General features: G+C 40.0%; 1 protein-coding gene across 1 annotated transcript in view; it reads left to right on the top strand.

Moving 5' to 3' along the window:
* MYLK4 (myosin light chain kinase family member 4) overlaps positions 1 to 21563 on the top strand; it is a 55075-nt gene that overhangs the window by 13590 nt on the left and 19922 nt on the right. The window contains 7 exon segments of the mRNA XM_058175223.1: positions 2083 to 2149; positions 3669 to 4095; positions 6847 to 7121; positions 10871 to 10976; positions 12153 to 12246; positions 14836 to 14945; positions 17899 to 18040. Of these exon segments, the coding sequence (XP_058031206.1) occupies positions 2083 to 2149; positions 3669 to 4095; positions 6847 to 7121; positions 10871 to 10976; positions 12153 to 12246; positions 14836 to 14945; positions 17899 to 18040 (1221 nt within the window).

Below are 21563 nucleotides of genomic sequence, written 5' to 3'. Positions count from 1 at the left end.
TGTTTTTTAGATCAGTCCTGTTTTTATTTTAAATAATGGGAATGTTAATCGGTTTCACAGAACTGTGAAAATCTCTTCGATTTTAGATGTTGGATTATTATGGGCTGTTACTCTTAACACTCCGGCAGAAAGATCAACTTTAGATCCCAATGTTCCCTACTGTGTGCCAGATTAAAAGGGACAAAAAGAAAAAAGAAAGAAAAAGGAGGGAAGCTATTTTATTGGACTGTATCAGTGAAAATGCCCAGCCAGATGGATAAGTTTGAATAATTCAACGGAATCATATCTGATGAGGACTTCCCCAAATCACTTCTGTATAGCTGCCAAGGAACATGGGTGTGGAAACATTTGTAATAGCAACAGGAGTTTAATTTGACCCAAAGAAAGGTCTTAACTGCTAATAGCGATTAAGAAATATCCCAATAGCAATGGGACGGTTATTGTTATACCAGCTTTACAATATTTGGATAGAAGAACTTATCAAAATCGGTAAGTTTAGCAGTGGATAAATGGTCACAGTAAATACCAGAACATTCTCATATGGTCTAATTCAGGGGTCTCCAACCTTGGCAACTTTAAGCCTGGAGGACTTCAACTCCCAGAATTCCCCAGCCAGCAAAGCAGCAAAGCTGCTTAAAGTTGCTAAGGTTGGAGACCCCTGGTCTAATTCATATGTGAATTATCAAAAACAATTGTCCCAAAAGAGAATCCCTCTTTTTTTACTCTTTAGATTACTGAGACTCCTTATCCCACCTTGCAACCATCCACAACTGCAGATGCTGTCACATATTTTTAAAGCAGGCCACAAAAATGTAGCAAAGTAAAAACAAAGGGCAGGAATAGAGGCAGCTACTGCCATGTTTACTACTGTCTCATTGGCCAACTAGATAAAATATTGGCCATTCTCAATGAGAAGGTGAAGACAAATATGTCAGTGTTGAAAACAGTTGGCATCTGTGTGGAAAGGGCTGTGTTGAAAGTGATAACATGGGTGAGATAATTAGGATGTGATCGATATTGCTTGGAAAAAGATATTTATTATATGCCTTGCAAAAATTGCATAGTCACCTGGAAAGCCTCTTCAGAAGTAGATTCCAAATTGCAATTTTTAATATGATGTATATGTATGTGTGTATGTATGTATGCTTTGCCTATTTTGGGGGAATTTTCTCTCTCTCGGTATTCATATCCAAAGCTAAATATGGCACTCAGCTGAGAAAAAAGCCTTATGTCCATGCTTTATATGGTTTTCGAATGCAATTCAAAATATAGTTGTTGGGGAAAAAATTCCATTGCAGTACATATAAGATGTGTCAATTTTTTAAAAATTAGGTTTTGTTAAGATAACTTTCTAGTACACACTGACTAAATATTCATGTTAAAAACCATCCCCCAAAAAATGAAAGAGATGACTGGAAAGGCATGCCTCCTCAAAAGAATTTGTATTTCTGTGGAGCCCTAAGATAGACTTCTAGATCAACTGTTTTAAAAGTTAACTGGCTTACTTTATTTCAGTATCAAAATTCATTATCATGCTTTCATCTTCAGTAGGTTTGCATATTCATTATTTCATGCTTTTGTTTTCAGTAGCTTTGCATAGAATTCTGCTCACCTTACTTTCATTAGAAAATGTAAATATGTTCTATAATTCATCTAGCTAGCACTGACAGGAGGAAAGAAGATGTAACATTTCACTAAGTATTTCAGATTTAAATTTTTACCTTCATGATGGCCAAATATTGAATAAGAGTAAAATCTTAAGTACATTTTCATAACCAACGGCTTATGCAAGTCAGCAAAGACCTTTCCAAGAAATAAACATTATTTAGCAGCAGGGACTGGACTCTGAATTCCTTCTTTAAGGGAACCCCAGACAGTTCAGAGAAGTATATTGCGTAATTACAAAATTCAGGTGAAAGAATTTCATAAATGGTGACAGAAAGGGGAAATAATTACAGATGCTGTCAAAGTTCGATTTTGATTGGCAGTCATGGAAAATATGTGCTTAGAACAAGGAAATGCACCATTTTACAAAGGAAATATGTTATGAAACCTTGACCTGTTTGCTTGTTTTTCCCATAGGAAAAGTCGTATCTTACTGCAAAGGGAACAAAATCTATAAAAAAGAAAAAAATGCCCGATTCCTCAGGTTAGATATCTCTTTCTTTCTCTCAAAACTAACACAAGCGGTATTGTTTTTGCAGCTTTGTGCCCTAGACAAGGAGAGTATGATTTGTCAAATGGAAAAAAGGGTTTTTCACCCCAGGGCATTCTGGGATAAAATTTCTTAACCTTGGCTTTTTGCCCATGGGACTTGTGCCAAGTCTATCCCTCTAGATCAGCTAGTTGTATTTTTCTTGTGCCAGCATTGCATAACCTCATTCCTGTAACTAGATCAGCCACGTTACTTACCAATATTAAAAGCACTGTGTCCCCTTAATTGTCTGTTGCCATAACTTGTTTGCCAAATTTTAGAGAAGTTGTGTTGCTCACTGCAAACAGAATCTTTGATTTGAGCTACAATAGGGCTTGTTCAGCAGAACAAAGCAATTACAGTTAATACAACTGACAATATATAATTGTTTTATTTTATTTTTTTAAATGGCCAAAAATATCAGACAAACATCTGAAAATCTGTTTTCTGAACGGGGATGAACAAATTAATTGTATATTAACTATAGCGTCCTTTAGAATGTAGTAACCGATACATTTAAATAAATAAAATAAAATAAATGAATTTAAAGTTCTGAACCCATATAAAATTTCCTTTCAGAGTTTTTTATGGTTCCAAAAATTTTAAAATAGGAAGGATGAAAAGAATACTCTTCTGCCTTCTTTTGCAATTGGTATGTATTCTATACCAATGTCAGTGAACTATGGCACGCGACGAATGCGTAACCTCACTGGCTCCTCTTCCATGGTCCTGTGCTCAAATGCACATCGGTCAGCTGGCCGTCGCGCCCAGGGGCAGCGGACTCCGGAAAAGCAGCGGTCCATCGCGCATGCGCGAGCTAGCACCCAACCTTCCGGGTTGATGGCCAGCTGTTCGTTGGGTGGTTGGGTGCTGGCTCGTGGATGCGCGATGGACTGCCGCTCTTCCGAGGTCCGCTGCCCCCACATGCACAACGGCCAGCTGACTGATGTGTGTTTGAGCACAGGACTGTGGAACAGGAGCTGGCGAGGCAGCACATTCATCGCAGGACAGTTTCGCGTGCCGCTTCCGGCACGCAGGCCGGCACACAAGAACACCAAAGGTTCACCAACACTGTACTATACCATACTAATAAAGTTTATCTGGGGTGTAACTGTACATTTTAGGTGCAACATGTTTGTTATTGAGTTACATTTTCTTCCCTGCTTCCCTGTAACATTTGGGTTGCATTTTTGTGCTACATGGAAGTGATGTTTTCACACGCTGAAAATGACTGGAAACATTTTAACAGAAGAGCAATGAATAGCAGTGGTCAGAATCCTTCAGCTAGAAGCCCCCTTGAGTGAGAAGAATATAATCTTTATAATATATTTAGACTCTTAGCGGTTGGCTGTTTCACATCAGAAACTGGAAAGTCCCCAACTTTCAAAAGAAGTTTCTGCAGTGTGAATAACTGAACGACGTTGCATAAGTATTCTTTTCACTGAAATCGTTGGTATTTTTTTCTTCTTCTTAGTTCTAGATGGATCTGATGAGAAGCCAGAATCACATCCTCATACAGAAAAGGTCCATAAGCTCAACAAGGAGAATACAGGGAAGGCAAACACGTTTGTTGTTCAGAGAAATTCCCCCAAATCTCGTGACTCTTACGAGGCTAAAGGGTGTGCAGAGAGACGTCATAGCAACAGTTGGAAAAGTTCTCTGCAGAAGACCTCAGGAAAGAGTCCAGTGGAAGTGAATGCAAATGAAGCTAACCAAAGTCAAAATAACCCAGATACAGAAGGTGATGATCCAGGACTTGTGAAGAAGCATGACGGATCTCAAGGAAGTCTAGGAAAGGTGGTAGAAGCTGACAAAAGAAAAGATATTACCAGGGATGAAAAAGCAGGAACATCAGAAAAAACATCTCAAAGAAAAAAATCGATAGAAGATGCAGATATCAAGTATGTTTTCAATACCACACTATCTCCTTTTAGATTTATTCTCATAGCATCATGCAGTGTTTATAGAACTGTAGAAGCTGGATTTGTAATACACGCACACACACAAACACACACTAACACTTTGGATCATTAGTTTAAAGATAATCCACACACACAAGGTTACACTTTGCAACATTTAATAGGTATTTTTTTTAAAAAAAAATATTTCCAACATGGAACAAGACAATTGAGGGGGATGGACACTGTAGCTCTGAAGAACTATCAGATGGACAAAGGCAAAAGTCAAAGAGTAACTTATAGAAAGATAAATTTCGATTAAGAATTAAGAGAAATGTATGGAATATGGGGATAGTTTGACAAAAGAATTAATTCCTTGGTGTAATTTTAGATACCCCCTCATTATAGACACCAAAACAAATTCCTTGTGTGTCCAATCACACTTGGCCAATAAAAAATTCTATTATTCTATTAAAAGCTGTGAAGCAGAAATAGGTTAGCCATCTGACTAGAATGTTCTTATTTTGAATTTCCTGCATTAAACAAGCGTGGACTATTAAGTCTCTACAAACACTTTTTTTTTGTAATGTTGGCCTTCCAGTCTTGGCATTCTGTGTTAAAAAGAATGCAATCTCCAATTTACACTTTTTTCTAATTGGCTTCAGCAGATGTTGAAATAATTGTTAGCCTAACAATTGTTGACAAGAGTACAAAACTTGTTCAACATGTTGTAGGATACTTGGTCCAAATGTTGGTCTTGCATTACTTATAATCCTCTCAAGTCTTGGCTTTTATTGTACAAGGAAATATTTTTTTTGCAATCTCATTGACATAACCTGGAATCAGAAAGACAAAAACATGCATAAGAAACCTACCTGTTGGATTAGGTTGGTTTAGAACTTTTTGACAACAAAGAAAACATAGAAATGTTGACACAATTTTGACAGAAACTAATGAAATTGATAGAAAGACTTAATGTTCTGTCCATAATGAAATCTAGTAATAACAATAATTTGATATGTGTTGAATTCTAGAGAAGGGAAGAACTATATATCATACTCTAAAGTTTTGGGGGGAAATGGAATGGTTCTATTCAAGCAAAACCATCTCCCTCAAAAATATTCTATAAGTTTGATGGAATCCATAATATGTTGTTGCACATATATAATGAAGAATCTAACATATTGTAGAAGCTTATGAGGTAATGATAATGGTCTGCTGCCTAAGTTTCTAATTTAGCTGGAAGGGGATTTGTCTCATATTTCCACAAGACTTATTCCTGTTCTAATATTCTGCCATTTTGTTGGCAGTGAAAAGGTGGTCCTCAGGTTATGACAGCAATTGGGACTGGGATTGCCATCACTAAACGATGGGCAATGTGATGACATATGATCACATCCCTTAGCAATCCTGGCAGTCCCAGTTGGCATTGCCAGGAAACAGAGATCTTCAGATAAGAAGCTCAGACGTGCCACAGAGGAGTTGGGGAGGCCAGGGGATGTCTTGGGAGGCCCAACACAGGTCACACAAGAACACACAAAATCTGGGGAATGGGGATATACATTTATATGCCATCCAGATTTGCTTCAATAGTGACATGGGCAGCATATACATTTAATATATAAATAAAAGAAATAAATGCAAGAAGGCAGGCGATGGGCAGTGCAGTGTTACCAGAGTCATTTGTGACCTTCCCTGCTGGATTTCCCATTTCCTTGTGGGAAACCATCCCAGATGGTTAATCACGTGATGTGAGACACTGCACCTGTTGTAAGTGCAAGCCAGTTGCCAAGCTTGCCAGGGCTGGTGATAAGTACCACTTTTTTAGTGCTGTCATAATTTCAAACCGTCGCTGAACAAGTGGTTGTTAACTGAAAACCAACTGTACCAATTCCCCACCTAAATGAGGCTTTATGCTTCAGTCGTTCATGTCCTGGTTCTGTATAGATTACTATAATGTGCTCTCAATGGAGCTGCCCTTGAAGAACATTTGAAAGCTTCAGTAGTGCAAATGCAGTAGCAAGGGTAATTATGTTGACAGATAGGGCTGCATATGTTATAACTCTGCTCTGCATACTGCCTCAGCTACCACGTTACTTCCAGGTTCAATTCAAGGTGCTGGATAACCTATAAAGTCCCACATGACATGTACCCAGGCTATTTGAGGGACTCATTCTCCCCAATTACGTTTACTTGTCCCTTCAAGACCAACACAAGAGGCATGACATGGGGTCCACCTACTAAGGAATGTCATCTGATGTGGGCCAGGAGGAGACCCTTTTCTTTCATTGCACCCTATGGAACATCATTCCCTCAGAGGTCAGACTGGCTGACCCTTGCTGGCCTTCCAAAACGGCCTGAAGACATTGCTTTAACATCAGACCTGAGGAATCAGATATTGTAATGGTGGTGCAAAGCTTATAAAACTGTTATTGTTAACCTAAATTGACTATTTTTTTCTCTTCTTGATTGTATTGTATAGTTTAATTCTTTAAATATTTGCAGGATTATTTTTTTTAGTTCTCTGGCACTGCTTGTGTTTTAATCTTGTAAGCCGCCCAGAATCAAGTATGTGAGATGGGCAGCTCAATAAATTGAATGAATGAATGAATGAATGAATAATAAAATAACAAAATATGTATTCATTTATAAACCATGAACTCTAAAAAAAATGCTTCTGATCATTTGGGTTTTATATTTCTCCATAACTCTTCCAGACCTTGACACTAAAATAATCTACATCTTCTCATCTAGGCATAAAGGAAATGAAAAAGCTTCATTCCTTCTGAAAGATGAGCAAACCAGCAGCAGCAAGCGTCGTGTGAATGAGGGAAGTTTTCTCAAAGATGTCAACAAAAACAGCAGAGTGTATGTAGTGAAGGCCAGCAGTGGACTTAAACCAAAAGAAGCAGCGAAGCCAAAAACAACAGAACTTGCCTTACCTGGAAAAACAGTTGCGTCTAAATCAACAGCTGCCAACAAGAACAAAGTGAAGCAAGAAACTTCAAAGGGGGATAATTTTATAATTGGTACATATAAAGTAATATACTAATTGCAAGCAAAACCAACGCATTTGTATTTCATTTTCTACATTCTTCTGTTAACAGAAGAATTAACATTTGGATTGTTAGCTATACCAGCTGAAAATCCCATCTGAGAATGAGAAAACAAATACGTTTTTAGTGCAAAACTGTTCTTTTGTCTATTCTTGTCATTAACTTTTTTATTGATTTATTTGATTGCCAGATTATAAGGTTTGGGCTTTGCTAGACGCACAGAAATAGAAGCAAGTTGTTTTAATATTAAATTAAATTTTACTTAAATGTGCCACCAAGTTGTTTCAGCTCCTATTGACAACACAGATAGATTTTCTCCATGACGATTTATTCCTAACCTATTCTTACATGTCTCCCAAAGATGCACTGAATCTATCGAAACTGAATCTATCCACCTTATTGTTTGTCCTCTTCTCGTTCCTTCCATGTTTTCCAGCATTACAGCCTTTTCCAGAGAGCTGGGTTTCACATAATGAGTCTGAAGTAGGATAATTTGAAGTTGGTCATTTGTGCCTCGAGTGAGAGCTCTGGATTGATTTATTTGATGATCCATTGATTTCTTCTCTTGGCTGTCCACAATATTCTCAGGAGTCTTCTCCAACATCAAAAGTTCAAAAATGTCAATACTTTTCCAATCCTGCTTCTTTAAAGTCCAACTTTCACTTCCATGCAGTGTCTCAGGAATAATATGGCTCACACAGTTGTCATTGTTGTAGGTATAGGCACCTCATGGCATTTGAATATGTTTTCAAGTGCTCTCTGAAACTCTTGAAGTTTCTTCCTGATATTTTTGTCTTCATTGGCTTTGGCTTCTCTTTTCTTGGTAATTTCCACAGTTTGCTTTCTTCTCTTCATTTTTTGGCAGTTTCTTTTCACATTCATCTTCAACTATTTCTTTAAGTTCATTTGTAATTCCTCTGGATTTTTAAATCATTAAGGCTCAGTACTTCAGTGTGATTTCTGATATTCTCCTTGAAGATGGTGGGTATATGTTTAACATCATACTGGAAATTTATCGGTTTTCTTTGTCTGTTTTAGCTTAACTTGGAACTGTGTGACTTTGGGCCTGTCACTTTCTCTCAGCCCGAATCACCCCAGAAGATTATTGTTTTGGGGAATATAGAGAAGAGCAGTAATTAGGTATGTTTACTGCCTTACTTATAAAGTAATAAAGGCAAGGTAGAGATAAAAAAAAAAATAAAGTAGCAGATGACCCGTTCATACTTTTTTTCCACAGTCAGTACCTTAGCTCCTCTGCTTCCTTTTAGCAATAATATTATCGACTTGATTTCTATATACTTCATCATAAATATCCATTTATAGAGGCATGATTTTGATTGTTTCAACACAGTGTTAGCTATGAAGATTTCATTGGAATCTTGGAGATTGGAGCATAAACTTAAAAGATTGTCATATTAAGGGATTGTCCACGAAGTCTAATTGATACTATCATTGATTACATTGGAACGAAGTACAATTCTTAGTATGCTCTTCCTAATTATAAAATGTTTCTTCTTGTTTTTCATGTCCTTAAGAATAAAAAGTACGGTTTTCTGACTGAAAGTATCCAATCCATTTTGACTTCCTGATGCCTAAGGTGTCAATTTATAGTTGTTTCATTTCATCTTTCCCATATTCATACTTCTTGGATACAATGAAGGTTGACTTTATTATGACGAATAGGTAGCTCTTGGTAGCCTGCGATCGCATTACAAGCCTGTATATCATCATAATGTCATCATAATGTCATCAACATTATGTTTTTCAAATTTTCAAACAGTTACAAGTTCTTTTAGGACCCACCAAGTCAGAATCAACCACGACAGAATTTGTGGGATCCTGTTCCAAGCCAGATCTTGAGATTTCCAGAAAACAGTGTATTTTTTGCACGGTCAAAATGAAAGCTGCCATGCAACAACAATGAACAGAATACAATACAATACAATACAATACAATATAATACAATTTTTTATTGGCCAAGTGTGATTGGACACACAAGGAATTTGTCTTGGTGCGTATGGTCTCTGCGTACATAAAAGAAAAGATACCTTCATCAAGGTACAACACTTAAAACACTTAATGATAGTCATAGGGTACAAATAAGCAATCAAGAAACAATATATCGTAAGGATAAAAGCAACAAAGTTACAGTCATACAGTCATAAATGGAAGGAGATGGGTGATGGGAATGATGAGAAGATTAATAGTAGTGCAGACTTAGTAAATAGTTTGACAGTGTTGAGGGAATTAATGTTTAGCAGAGTGATGGCGTTCGGGAAAAAAACTGTTCTTGTGTCTAGTTGTTCTGGTGTGCAGTGCTCTATAGCATTGTTTTGAGGGTAGGAGTTGAAACAGTTTATGTCCAGGATGCAAGGGGTCTGTAAATATTTTCACAGCCCTCTTTTTAACTCATGCAGTATACAGGTCCTCAATGGAAGGCAGGTTGGTAGCAATTGTTTTTTCTGCAGTTTTAATTATCTTCTGAAGTCTGTGTCTGTCTTGTTGGGTTGCAGAGCCAAACCAGACAGTTATAGAGGTGCAGATGACAGATTATCAAGCATTTCTTACAACAGCAGTCTGATCTTTCAATTTTTTTTCCCATTTAGTAGCAATAGGAAACAGGAGCTCTCAAGCTCTATGTTATAACTACACTGCATTTACAAGACTGACAATTTACTACTAATAATAACAACAACAGAGTTGGAAGGGACCTTGGAGGCCTTCTAGTCCAACCCCTTGCCCAGGCAGGAAACCCTACATCATCTCAGACAGATGGTTATCCAACATTTTCTTAAAAATTTCCAGTGTTGGAGCATTCACAACTTCTACAGGCAAATCGTTCCATTTATTAATTGTTCTAACTGTCAGGAAATTTCTCCTTAGTTCTAAGTTGCTTCTTTCCTTGATCAGTTTCCACCCATTGCTTCTTGTTCTACCCTCAGGTGCTTTGGAGAATAGTTTGACTCCCTCTTCTTTGTGGCAGCCCCTGAGATATTGGAACACAGCTATCATGTCTCCCCTAGTCCTTCTTTTTATTAAACTAGACATACCCAGTTCCTGCAATCGTTCTTCATATGTTTTAGCCTCCAGTCCCCTAATCATCTTTGTTGCTCTTCTCTGCACTCTTTCTAGAGTCTCAGCATCTTTTTTACATCATGGCGACCAAAACTGAATGCAGTATTCCAAGTGTGGACTTACTGAATCAGTACTGGTTGCAATCGTCATGCATGGTGGTTGTTTTTTAAATAAAGTTAAAAAAACCCTATTCCTTAGTTTGTATAAAAAATTTAGCCCAACCATGACCTGAAAAATTTAATATACAAATTCAGTTTTTGAGGATAGGAATTGAAACAGTCTATGTCCAGGATGCACAGGAGTAAGATCCCAAAGAAGGGAAAACAAGAGATTTGAAATTGTTCATTACATTTAATACCTGAACAAAAACTGAAAAGGCACACAAAATAATTTTGAGATAGCAGGATAGGATCTGAGAGATGGTGAGTTCTAATCCTGCTTTAGGCAAAAACCCAACTGGATGGCCTTGGGCAGTCACTCTCTCTCAGCTCTAGGAAGCAGGCAATAGCCAACTACTTCTGAAATCTTGTCCAGGCAGTTGCCAGCAGTCAAAACATGCCTCAAAGGGATGCATACCCATATAAACATGAGTGTCTCTCAATTATTAGTTCTTATTGGATGTGGCATTTTGTGTTTATCATTTACAGATAACATGCCGTCAATTCCTGCTCCTTTTGATCACAGGATGATCAAAGCAAAAGGAACTGGGATCGGAAGCTTCTATCAAATCTTCAAGAATGAAGTTTTGGGAGGGTAAGTTGAACCAAAATTATAGTTCATTCCATGCAGAATATCTTAAAATAATCAGACCAATCCCTGGATACTGCCCTAGATTACTATAGTGCAGTAGTACTATAGTACAGTAGTATAGTAGTGTATTTATTTTTTTTACTTATTTATTTGTCAATCATATATAAGACAATAGGTAAAGGTATAAACATAATTTGGATACATGAAAAGAGTAAGTAAAGAAATATTAGGACAGGGACGGTAGGCTTGCGGGTGCACTTATGCACACCCCTTACAGACCTCTTAGGAATGGGGTGAGGTCAACAGTGGACAGTTTAAGCTTAAAGTTTGGGGGTTTGGGGAAGAAACCACAGAATCAGGTAGTGCATTCCAGGCACTGATCACTCTGTTGCTGAAGTCATATTTTCTGCAATCAAGTTTGGAGCAGTTTACCTTGAGTTTGTATCCATTAGTTGCTCGTGTATTGTTGTGGTTGAAGCTGAAGTAGTCATTGACAGGTAGGACATTGTGGTGGATAATTTTATGTACTATGCTTAGGTCAGATGGAAGTCTGCGTAGTTCTAAGTTGTCTAAGCCCAAAATTTGGTAGTGTAAAATTTTGTAGTAGTGTAATTTGGATGAAGCAACAAACTAGCCATCCTAATCCAGAATAACAATGGCTTACCTATTTTAAATGGATGACTGAACAGAAAGTTGATGGTTTCTGGACCTGGATTATTCTGGTGGTCTTCCAATTCAAGAAATCCCTTCCTATTACCAATCAATTCACAATTCAAATAAGTGGTCTTATCGTATCCTATCCTAAAAATGAACGAGTGTTCTAAATTCTACCTCAGAGTATGACACTTTCACAAGAAGGAATGCTGGGAATGTCAGAAAGTCTCCTGGTTTTAAATCTCTATTTTGTCCAGCACCCCATTTACTGAAGCAACCAGTGAGACATCACTGGGCAAGGCCATGGGCATTGTCATTTTTCTTGCTTGTCTTCTGGAAATAGGAGCAATCATGTTGACCTCCTAAATCTTTTATGATAATGTTTTAACAAGTGTATAAGATCAGGCCTTCAGGGTCAGGGCAACTGGTTCTCCTAATCCTAGGACTGTCGTAACTTCAAAATAAATGAAATGAAAAGTCACCTGAGGCCTGAATTCAATTATGCTTTTTTTCCTCTTTCTCTAGAGGACGATTTGGCCAGGTGCATAAATGTGAAGAAAAGGAGACAGGCCTCAAATTAGCAGCCAAAATTATAAAAGCCAGAAGCATAAAGGAAAAAGTAAGTGGGGTTTGAATAATACCTTAGAACAGGGATGTCAAACTCACATCATTACGGCAGCGTCACGTGACATATTGGGACTTTAATGTCCCCTTCATTAAGCCAGGTGTGGGCATGGCTAGTGCATGATGCATCTGGCCTGTGGGCTGCAAGTTTGGGCTGTAATAGCTCAGGCTGTTAGAAGCCTGTTATTAGAACACAGCAGCCTGCAATTACTGCAGGTTCAAGCCCGGCCCAAGGTTGACTCAGCCTTCCATCCTTTATAAGGTAGGTAAAATGAGGACCCAGATTGTTGGGGGTGCAATAAGTTGACTTTGTAAATATACAAATAGAATGAGACTATTGCCTTATACACTGTAAGCCGCCCTGAGTCTTCGGAGAAGGGCGGGATATAAATGTAAATAAATAAAAAAAAAAGTTTGACAGCCCTGCCTTAGAACAGTGTGGTGGGTTTTGTTATCTACTGGCTTGGTTTCACCTGGACAAACTTTTCCTGATGAACTCTTGGCTTTTTGTGTGATATAAAGATCTTAGCTATTTGTACAAAGAGCACCCTTTGAAATCTCCACTTTAATCTCTCCACCCCTCCCCTTATCAAATTAGGTAATCTATAAAGCAGAGGTCACAAATCAAGGTGGTTTATTGTAATTTCTTTCACATTATTATTTTAGGAAGAAAATCTTACTCTCTTTTCTCAGCTTTTGCTCATTTCTCCAACAACAATTTAGCAAAGGTTCATTGCAGAGTGCCTCAACACTCTGCTTTGGAATTGAAGGTTAGGTATACCCTATACTTGGGTGAGAAGCCATGTAGGAATATCATGCTATAAAGTAGATTTAAGTAGTAAAAAAATAAAAATGGCAAGTCAGATCTACATTGTTGTCAAGAAAGAAAAAACCCCAAATGTCCCCATGATATTTTTAGGTGTTAAAAATCTAGGAGACTATCAGATCCTTGGTGAGCCACAATTGTAATTCTCCATTATTCTGGAAACTTAATCCTATTCTTAGGAACTAGGGAATAACAGAAGGCCAAAACATTGATTCTTCTCCTAAACACAGACACAGACACAAAAACACAGACTTCAGAGGATAATTAGAACTGCAGAAAAAATAATTGCTACCAACCTGCCTTCCATTGAGGACCTGTATACTGCATGAATCAAGAAGAGGGCCGTGAAAATATTTGCAGATCCCTCGCATCCTGGACATAAACTGTTTCAACTCCTACCCTCAAAACGACGCTATAGAGCACTGCACACCAGAACAACTAGACACAAGAACAGTTTTTTCCTGAAGACCATCACTCTGCTAAACAAATAATTCCCTCAACACTGTCAGACTATTTACTGAATCTGCACTACTATTAATTGTTTCATAGTTCCCATCACCAATCTCTTTCCACTTATGACTGTATGACTATAACTTGTTGCTGGCAATCCTTATGATTTATATTGATATATTGACCATCAATTGTGTTGTAAATGTTGTACCTTGATGAACGTATCTTTTCTTTTATGTACACTGAGAGCATATGCAAGAGCATATGCAAGCACACAAGACAAATTCCTTGTGTGTCCAATCACACTTGGCCAATAAAATTCTATTCTATTCTATTCTAGATACGTTATTGCATTTTAGATTAGAAAGAAACTGCATATGCTCAGATCAGCCCGCACAGAATTCTGAACACAGAGAATCTCTCTCTCTCCCTCCCTCTCCCTCTCCCTCCCTCCCTCTCTCTTTCTCCCCCCTCCCTCTCCCCCTCTCTCCCTCCCTCTATCTCCTTCTCCCGCTCCCTCTCCCTCCCTCTCTCTCCTTCTCCCTCTCCCTCTGCTCCCTCTTTCTCTCTCTCCCTCTCTCCCTCTCTCCTCTCCTCTCTCTCCTCCCTCTCTCTCTCTCTCCTCTCTCCTCTCCTTCCCCTCTCCTCTCCCTCCCTCCTCCCCTCCCCCTCCCTCCCTCCATCTCACTCTCTCATTATCTCTCTAAGCAAGCAAGCCCAGGATTTAATTTATACCTTTCTCTCCTGCTCTTTCCTTTAAAGACCTTAAGATATTTTTTCCCATCCTTGGACACACCTCAACTGCTTTCTCCAGTCTTTTTCTTGAACAGCATTCAGCTTGCCAGTTTAACTGTTATAGAGAGTTCACCTGACCAACAATATAAAGTAGGTTTCTTTCAGAGTTTTTCTAGAAAACTGCCTGAGTACTTCAAAGTACTTCTAGCTCAGCAGATGAAGCAGAAATAGTGTCTACCTTAGGGAGAAATATTTGCTACGACTTCTGCTCACTGATCTGGAACCTCACAATGTCAGAGTTAGCACTGAAGACTTGGGCAAAGCATTCATTTTGTTGCCATGCATAATTTGGAGCACTGTAGCCACCAAAGAAATTTAGATAAAACCCAATCTGTCTATTATGTATGCTGGTGGTGGATATTTCACCAATTTTGGGATCGCATTGCTTTGGAAAAGGGTGCTTTAAGGGTTTAATAAATATACGGAAGCGGGAAATTCAACAATACTAAAGATGGCATCAAGATTTTTGCTACATTTTCCTCAAATGTAACAACGTTCTTTTTTTCTTCGCAGGATGAAGTGAAGAATGAGATTAATATCATGAATCAATTGACCCACATGAACATCATTCAGCTATATGATGCTTTTGAATCAAAAAATGATGTTATCCTTGTTATGGAATAGTATGTATTAATCAGATGCTTGCTCTATTTATCTTTCTTAGCTGTGTCTGGAACCAAAGCCTTTAATGTGATTCTCCTCATTCCCTACTCAGTCAACAGTATGCAATTGTAATTATCTTTATGGGAGTGTAGAGGATATAGCCATCCTCTATAGTTTACACAGCTGGTCAGTTCCAACCTACATCCTCCATTTTCCTTTGACGTACTTAACTTGGAACAGGTTTATAAAGAATATATAGTGCAGAACAGAAGTAAGTTCTGGGGAGAGAAAAAAATCTTCTAAATTCACATTTAGGAAATTTCTTTATTGGAATCAATATCCACGCTTTGCAGATATTTACCTATTCAAAATTTGAAACCATACAGAGGTTGAATCAACTTCTGTTTGCATATAGATGTATTGAAACATACAATTTGATTGGGTTATTTGAATTTTTATATGCAACTTTACAAGGAGAGGCTATCCTGAAAAGTGGGAGGGAAAGTTGGAAGTATGAACTAGATTGGCAAAATTTTCAGTAAAATGTGCTTAGAGATATCAGGGATTTAATTTATACCTTTCTCTCCTGCTCTTTCCTTTAAAGACCTTAAGATATTTTTCCCATCCTTGGACACACCTCAACTGCTTTCTCCAGTCTTTTCTTGAACAGCATTCAGCTTGCCAGTTTAACTGTTATAGAGTTCACCTGACCAACAATATAAAGTAGGTTTCTTTCAGAGTTTTTCTAGAAAACTGCCTGAGTACTTCAAAGTACTTCTAGCTCAGCAGATGAAGCAGAAATAGTGTCTACCTTAGGGAGAAATATTTGCTACGACTTCTGCTCACTGATCTGGAACCTCACAATGTCAGAGTTAGCACTGAAGACTTGGGCAAAGCATTCATTTTGTTGCCATGCATAATTTGGAGCACTGTAGCCACCAAAGAAATGTAGATAAAACCCAATCTGTCTATTATGTATGCTGGTGGTGGATATTTCACCAATTTTGGGATCGCATTGCTTTGGAAAAGGGTGCTTTAAGGGTTTAATAAATATACGGAAGCGGGAAATTCAACAATACTAAAGATGGCATCAAGATTTTTGCTACATTTTCCTCAAATGTAACAACGTTCTTTTTTTCTTCGCAGGATGAAGTGAAGAATGAGATTAATATCATGAATCAATTGACCCACATGAACATCATTCAGCTATATGATGCTTTTGAATCAAAAAATGATGTTATCCTTGTTATGGAATAGTATGTATTAATCAGATGCTTGCTCTATTTATCTTTCTTAGCTGTGTCTGGAACCAAAGCCTTTAATGTGATTCTCCTCATTCCCTACTCAGTCAACAGTATGCAATTGTAATTATCTTTATGGGAGTGTAGAGGATATAGCCATCCTCTATAGTTTACACAGCTGGTCAATTCCAACCTACATCCTCCATTTTCCTTTGACGTACTTAACTTGGAGCAGGTTTATAAAGAATATATAGTGCAGAACAGAAGTAAGTTCTGGGGAGAGAAAAAAATCTTCTAAATTCACATTTAGGAAATTTCTTTATTGGAATCAATATCCACGCTTTGCAGATATTTACCTATTCAAAATTTGAAACCATACAGAGGTTGAATCAACTTCTGTTTGCATATAGATGTATTGAAACATACAATTTGATTGGGTTATTTGAATTTTTATATGCAACTTTACAAGGAGAGGCTATCCTGAAAAGGGGGAGGGAAAGTTGGAAGTATGAACTAGATTGGCAAAATTTTCAGTAAAATGTGCTTAGAGATATCAGGGATTTAATTTTGCATATAAAGCATGTGCATTACTACTGCAGTATATCATTAATGCATTAAAGCAGAGATGAGTTTCAGCAGGTTTTGACCAGTTCTGGAGAACCGGTAGCGGAAATTTTGAGTAGTTCGGAGAACCGGTAATAAAAATTCTGACTGGCCCCGCCCCCATCTATTCTCTGCCTTCCAAGTCCCAGCTGATCGGGAGGAAATGGGGATTTTACAGTAACCTTCCCCTGGATTGGGGTGGGAATGGCGATTTTACAGTATTCTTCCCCTGCCACGCCCAACAAGCCACATCCACCAAGCCATGCCACGTCCACCAAGTCACACCCAAAGAACCAGTAGTAAAAATTTTTGAAACCTACCATTGTATTAGAGGGTCATATTCTTAAAGCAGTCATCTCTCCTCCTCTCCATCTCTGCTTGGAGAATACTAAGGTAAACCGCATTATTTGGAGAATAAATGCCATACTTAGATTTCTGTAAATCCATGGTTTACAGTAATTGTTTACTCGCTGAAAACCGTATATATATCTATGACAAATCTCTTGACATTCACCTCTTGATGTTCTTCACCTTCAAAAAAAACCATAAGGCTGTTGACACTTTGTTTTGGAATTACTGTCAAATACTATATTCTAAATCATGTAATTTTTTTTAATTTGAATTTATATCCCGCCCTTCTCCGAAGACTCAGGGCGGCTTACATTGTGTAAGGCAATAGTCTCATTCTATTTGTATATTTATATACAAAGTCAACTTATTGCCCCCCCAACAATCTGGGTCCTCATTTTACCTACCTTATAAAGGATGGAAGGCTGAGTCAACCTTGGGCCTGGTGGGACTCGAGCCTGCAGTAATTGTAATTGCAGGCAGCTGTGTGTTAATAACAGGCTGCATTAGCCTGGTGAGCCACTTCCCAGTAATAACCAAGTCCTGAAAGGTTCGTTGCAGTTTCTTTGTTTTGTACATAACCCAATATATGAGGGGGGTCTATGTACATAGTCACATGGGAAGCACACATTTCTGACCAGCCTTCCCCAATTCTAGTTTCCCTTATAACTCTAGATAGTATGGACATGTGGAGCATGCCAGATTGGAGAATATTGTTCTTGAATGTGAACTTTTCAGCACGTTGAATTACCAATTAAGCCTACCTTGTCTCTCTTTTCAGTGTGGAAGGAGGAGAACTGTTTGATCGGATTCTTGATGAGAACTCCAACTTGACGGAGATGGATGCTGTCTTTTTCATAAAGCAAATCTGTGAAGGGATTCAGTACATGCATCAAATGTATATTCTCCATTTGGACTTGAAGGTTCTGTGATATTAGTTTACTTCCTATGCAAAAAAAAAATGTATATATAAAATGAACATCTTGGAACTCGGTATTATGACTGCAGTTAATGGCCCTTTTTGATTTGGAGTTCTGAGTATCGTGAATAGACTCAACTTTCAAATAATAGAAGCATATTTATTTATTTATTTATTTATTTATTATTTAGATTTTTATACCGCCCTTCTCCCGAAGGACTCAGGGCGGTGTATAGCCAGATTAAAACAGAACAATATACAAATTAAAACCATAGTTAAAATAACATATTCTAAAAATGGCCGAAAATTAAAACCGTCAAATTTGACCCATCAATAAAATACACCAGTTAAAAATTATTAAAATTTAAAAATTTAAAAATTTAGAATATTAAAATTAAGCCAGTCCCGCTTGAATAAACAAGTACGTTTTCAATTCACGGCGAAAGGTCCAAAGGTCAGGTAGTTGACGCAAACGAGGGGGAAGTTCGTTCCAGAGGGTAGGTGCTCCAACAGAGAAGGCCCTTCCTCTGGGGGCCGCCAACCGACATTGCTTGGCGGACGGCACCCTGAGAAGACCCTCTCTGTGTGAGCGTACGGGTCGGTGGAGTGGGGATAGAAGTGGGAACCCAGATTGTCCTTTATCCTTAGACCTCGTAGCCAATGGGTAGAGAACATCTATTCAGGTTGAGGACTATTGTTTTAGCAGTAATCCATCAAATTTCAGTGAATCAGAAGAAGATCCAAGGGCAGGGCTGGGCTGCTGGGAGTTTGTAGCGGTTCAGGAGAACCTCTAGATAAGATTCTGTGCAGTTCGAAAACTCTCAAATCCTACTCCTGGCTGACCCCTCCCACTCCACCCCTCCCAGGAGTCTCCACACGGCCTGTTTTGGATGCAGGTAAGCGCAGGGTGTGCACAGAGGCTCGGGGAGGGCAAAAACGGGCCTACCGGAAGTTCGGGAAGGGAAGGGCCTCCGGAGCCTGGGGAGGCTGTTTTTGTCCTCCCGGAGGCTCGAGGAAAGCCTCCGGAGCCCAGGGAGGCAAAAATGGGCCTACTGGAAGTTCGGGAAGGAAGGGCCTCGAGCCTGGGAGGCTGTTTTGTCCTCCCGGAGGCTCGAGGAAAGCCTCCGGAGCCCAGGGAGGCAAAAATGGGCCTACTGGAAGTTCGGGAAGGAAGGGCCTCGAGCCTGGGAGGCTGTTTTGTCCTCCCGGAGGCTCGAGGAAAGCCTCCGGAGCCCAGGGAGGCAAAAATGGGCCTACTGGAAGTTCGGGAAGGAAGGGCCTCGAGCCTGGGAGGCTGTTTTGTCCTCCCGGAGGCTCGAGGAAAGCCTCCGGAGCCCAGGGAGGCAAAAATGGGCCTACTGGAAGTTCGGGAAGGAAGGGCCTCGAGCCTGGGAGGCTGTTTTGTCCTCCCGGAGGCTCGAGGAAAGCCTCCGGAGCCCAGGGAGGCAAAAATGGGCCTACTGGAAGTTCGGGAAGGAAGGGCCTCGAGCCTGGGAGGCTGTTTTGTCCTCCCGGAGGCTCGAGGAAAGCCTCCGGAGCCCAGGGAGGCAAAAATGGGCCTACTGGAAGTTCGGGAAGGAAGGGCCTCGAGCCTGGGAGGCTGTTTTGTCCTCCCGGAGGCTCGAGGAAAGCCTCCGGAGCCCAGGGAGGCAAAAATGGGCCTACTGGAAGTTCGGGAAGGAAGGGCCTCGAGCCTGGGAGGCTGTTTTGTCCTCCCGGAGGCTCGAGGAAAGCCTCCGGAGCCCAGGGAGGCAAAAATGGGCCTACTGGAAGTTCGGGAAGGAAGGGCCTCGAGCCTGGGAGGCTGTTTTTGTCCTCCCGGAGGCTCGAGGAAAGCCTCCGGAGCCCAGGGAGGCAAAAATGGGCCTACTGGAAGTTCGGGAAGGAAGGGCCTCGAGCCTGGGAGGCTGTTTTGTCCTTTATCCTTAGACCTCGTAGCCAATGGGTAGAGAACATCTATTCAGGTTGAGGACTATTGTTTTAGCAGTAATCCATCACATTTCAGTGAATCAGAAGAAGATCCAAGGGCAGGGCTGGGCTGCTGGGAGTTTGTAGCGGTTCAGGAGAACCTCTAGATAAGATTCTGTGCAGTTCGAAAACTCTCAAATCCTACTCCTGGCTGACCCCTCCCACTCCACCCCTCCCAGGAGTCTCCACACGGCCTGTTTTGGATGCAGGTAAGCGCAGGGTGTGCACAGAGGCTCGGGGAGGGCAAAAATGGGCCTACTGGAAGTTCGGGAAGGGAAGGGCCTCCGAAGCCTGGGGAGGCTGTTTTTGTCCTCCCGGAGGCTCGAGGAAAGCCTCCGGAGCCCAGGGAGGGCAAAAACGGCACACACACTTACACACCGCGGTGCAGGAGGTGACTAGGCCATGCCCACCATGGCCACACACACCCAGCAACTGGGCAGAGGACCCCTTGCTAAAATTTTTGAAGCCCACCTCTGTCCAAGGCCCACAAGAAAGCAACTAAAATGATCCATCCTCTTGTAAGATCAATTGCACTGGGGAACAACTTTTCTGTTTCCTATTTTTTTTGTTTTGTACGCAGTGCCCTATAGTGGCATCCTGAGGGAGTAGTTGAAACAGTTTATGTTTAGGATGTGAGGGTCAGTAGCAATAGCAATAGCACTTAACTTATATACCGCTTCATAGTGCTTTTACAGCCCTATCTAAGTGGTTTACAGAGTCAGCATATTTCCAACAATTTGGGTCCTCATTTTAGCGACCTTGGACGGACGGAAGACTGAGTCAACCTTGGACCTAGTGGGGCTTGAACCTGCAGTAATTGCAGGCAGCCAGCAGGCAGCAGAAATAGCCTGCAGTAATTGCAGGCAGCTGTGTTTAATAACAGGCTTCTTACAGCCTGGTTGACTAACTGTACTCTGGACTCGTTGCTCCTGTGAGTGCCCCTGGTGGATCCGGAGGAAATTACAAGGATACTGTGCCTGCCTGAGGATTTTGTATTTTTTTCCTTAATGGCAAAGGTCAGAGACCAACTGCTGGAGAGATGGAAGAATTTTGGAAAAGTTATCTAATATGGACAAGAAATTGGATGAAATAAGAGCAGAAATTGTGACTATCCAAAAGGATTTAAAGGATACTCAACAAGTTTCAGCAGAAAACAAGCAGAAAGTGGAAGGTTTGGAGGGTGAGATGCGGGCAGTGCAGAAAACGAGAAGGATAATAATAATACAACAGCCATACAACATGGATATTATACTTAGACGTAAGATAGTACTGTGAGAATAAGGGTTTCAGCAGAGAGATGGCACGAGGGAAAAGACTCCTGTGTCTAGTTGTTTTGGCACGCAGTGCCCTATAGTGGCATCCTGAGGGGAGTAGTTGAAACAGTTTATGTTTAGGATGTGAGGGGTCAGTAGCAATAGCAATAGCACTTAACTTATATACCGCTTCATAGTGCTTTTACAGCCCTATCTAAGTGGTTTACAGAGTCAGCATATTTCCCCCAACAATTTGGGTCCTCATTTTAGCGACCTTGGACGGACGGAAGACTGAGTCAACCTTGA

Source organism: Ahaetulla prasina, chromosome 3 (genome assembly GCF_028640845.1).
Source record: "Ahaetulla prasina isolate Xishuangbanna chromosome 3, ASM2864084v1, whole genome shotgun sequence".
Taxonomy (NCBI): domain Eukaryota; kingdom Metazoa; phylum Chordata; class Lepidosauria; order Squamata; family Colubridae; genus Ahaetulla; species Ahaetulla prasina.
The sequence above is the reverse complement of the archived record's forward strand: the minus strand, read 5'-3'. Positions and strand labels throughout refer to the sequence as shown.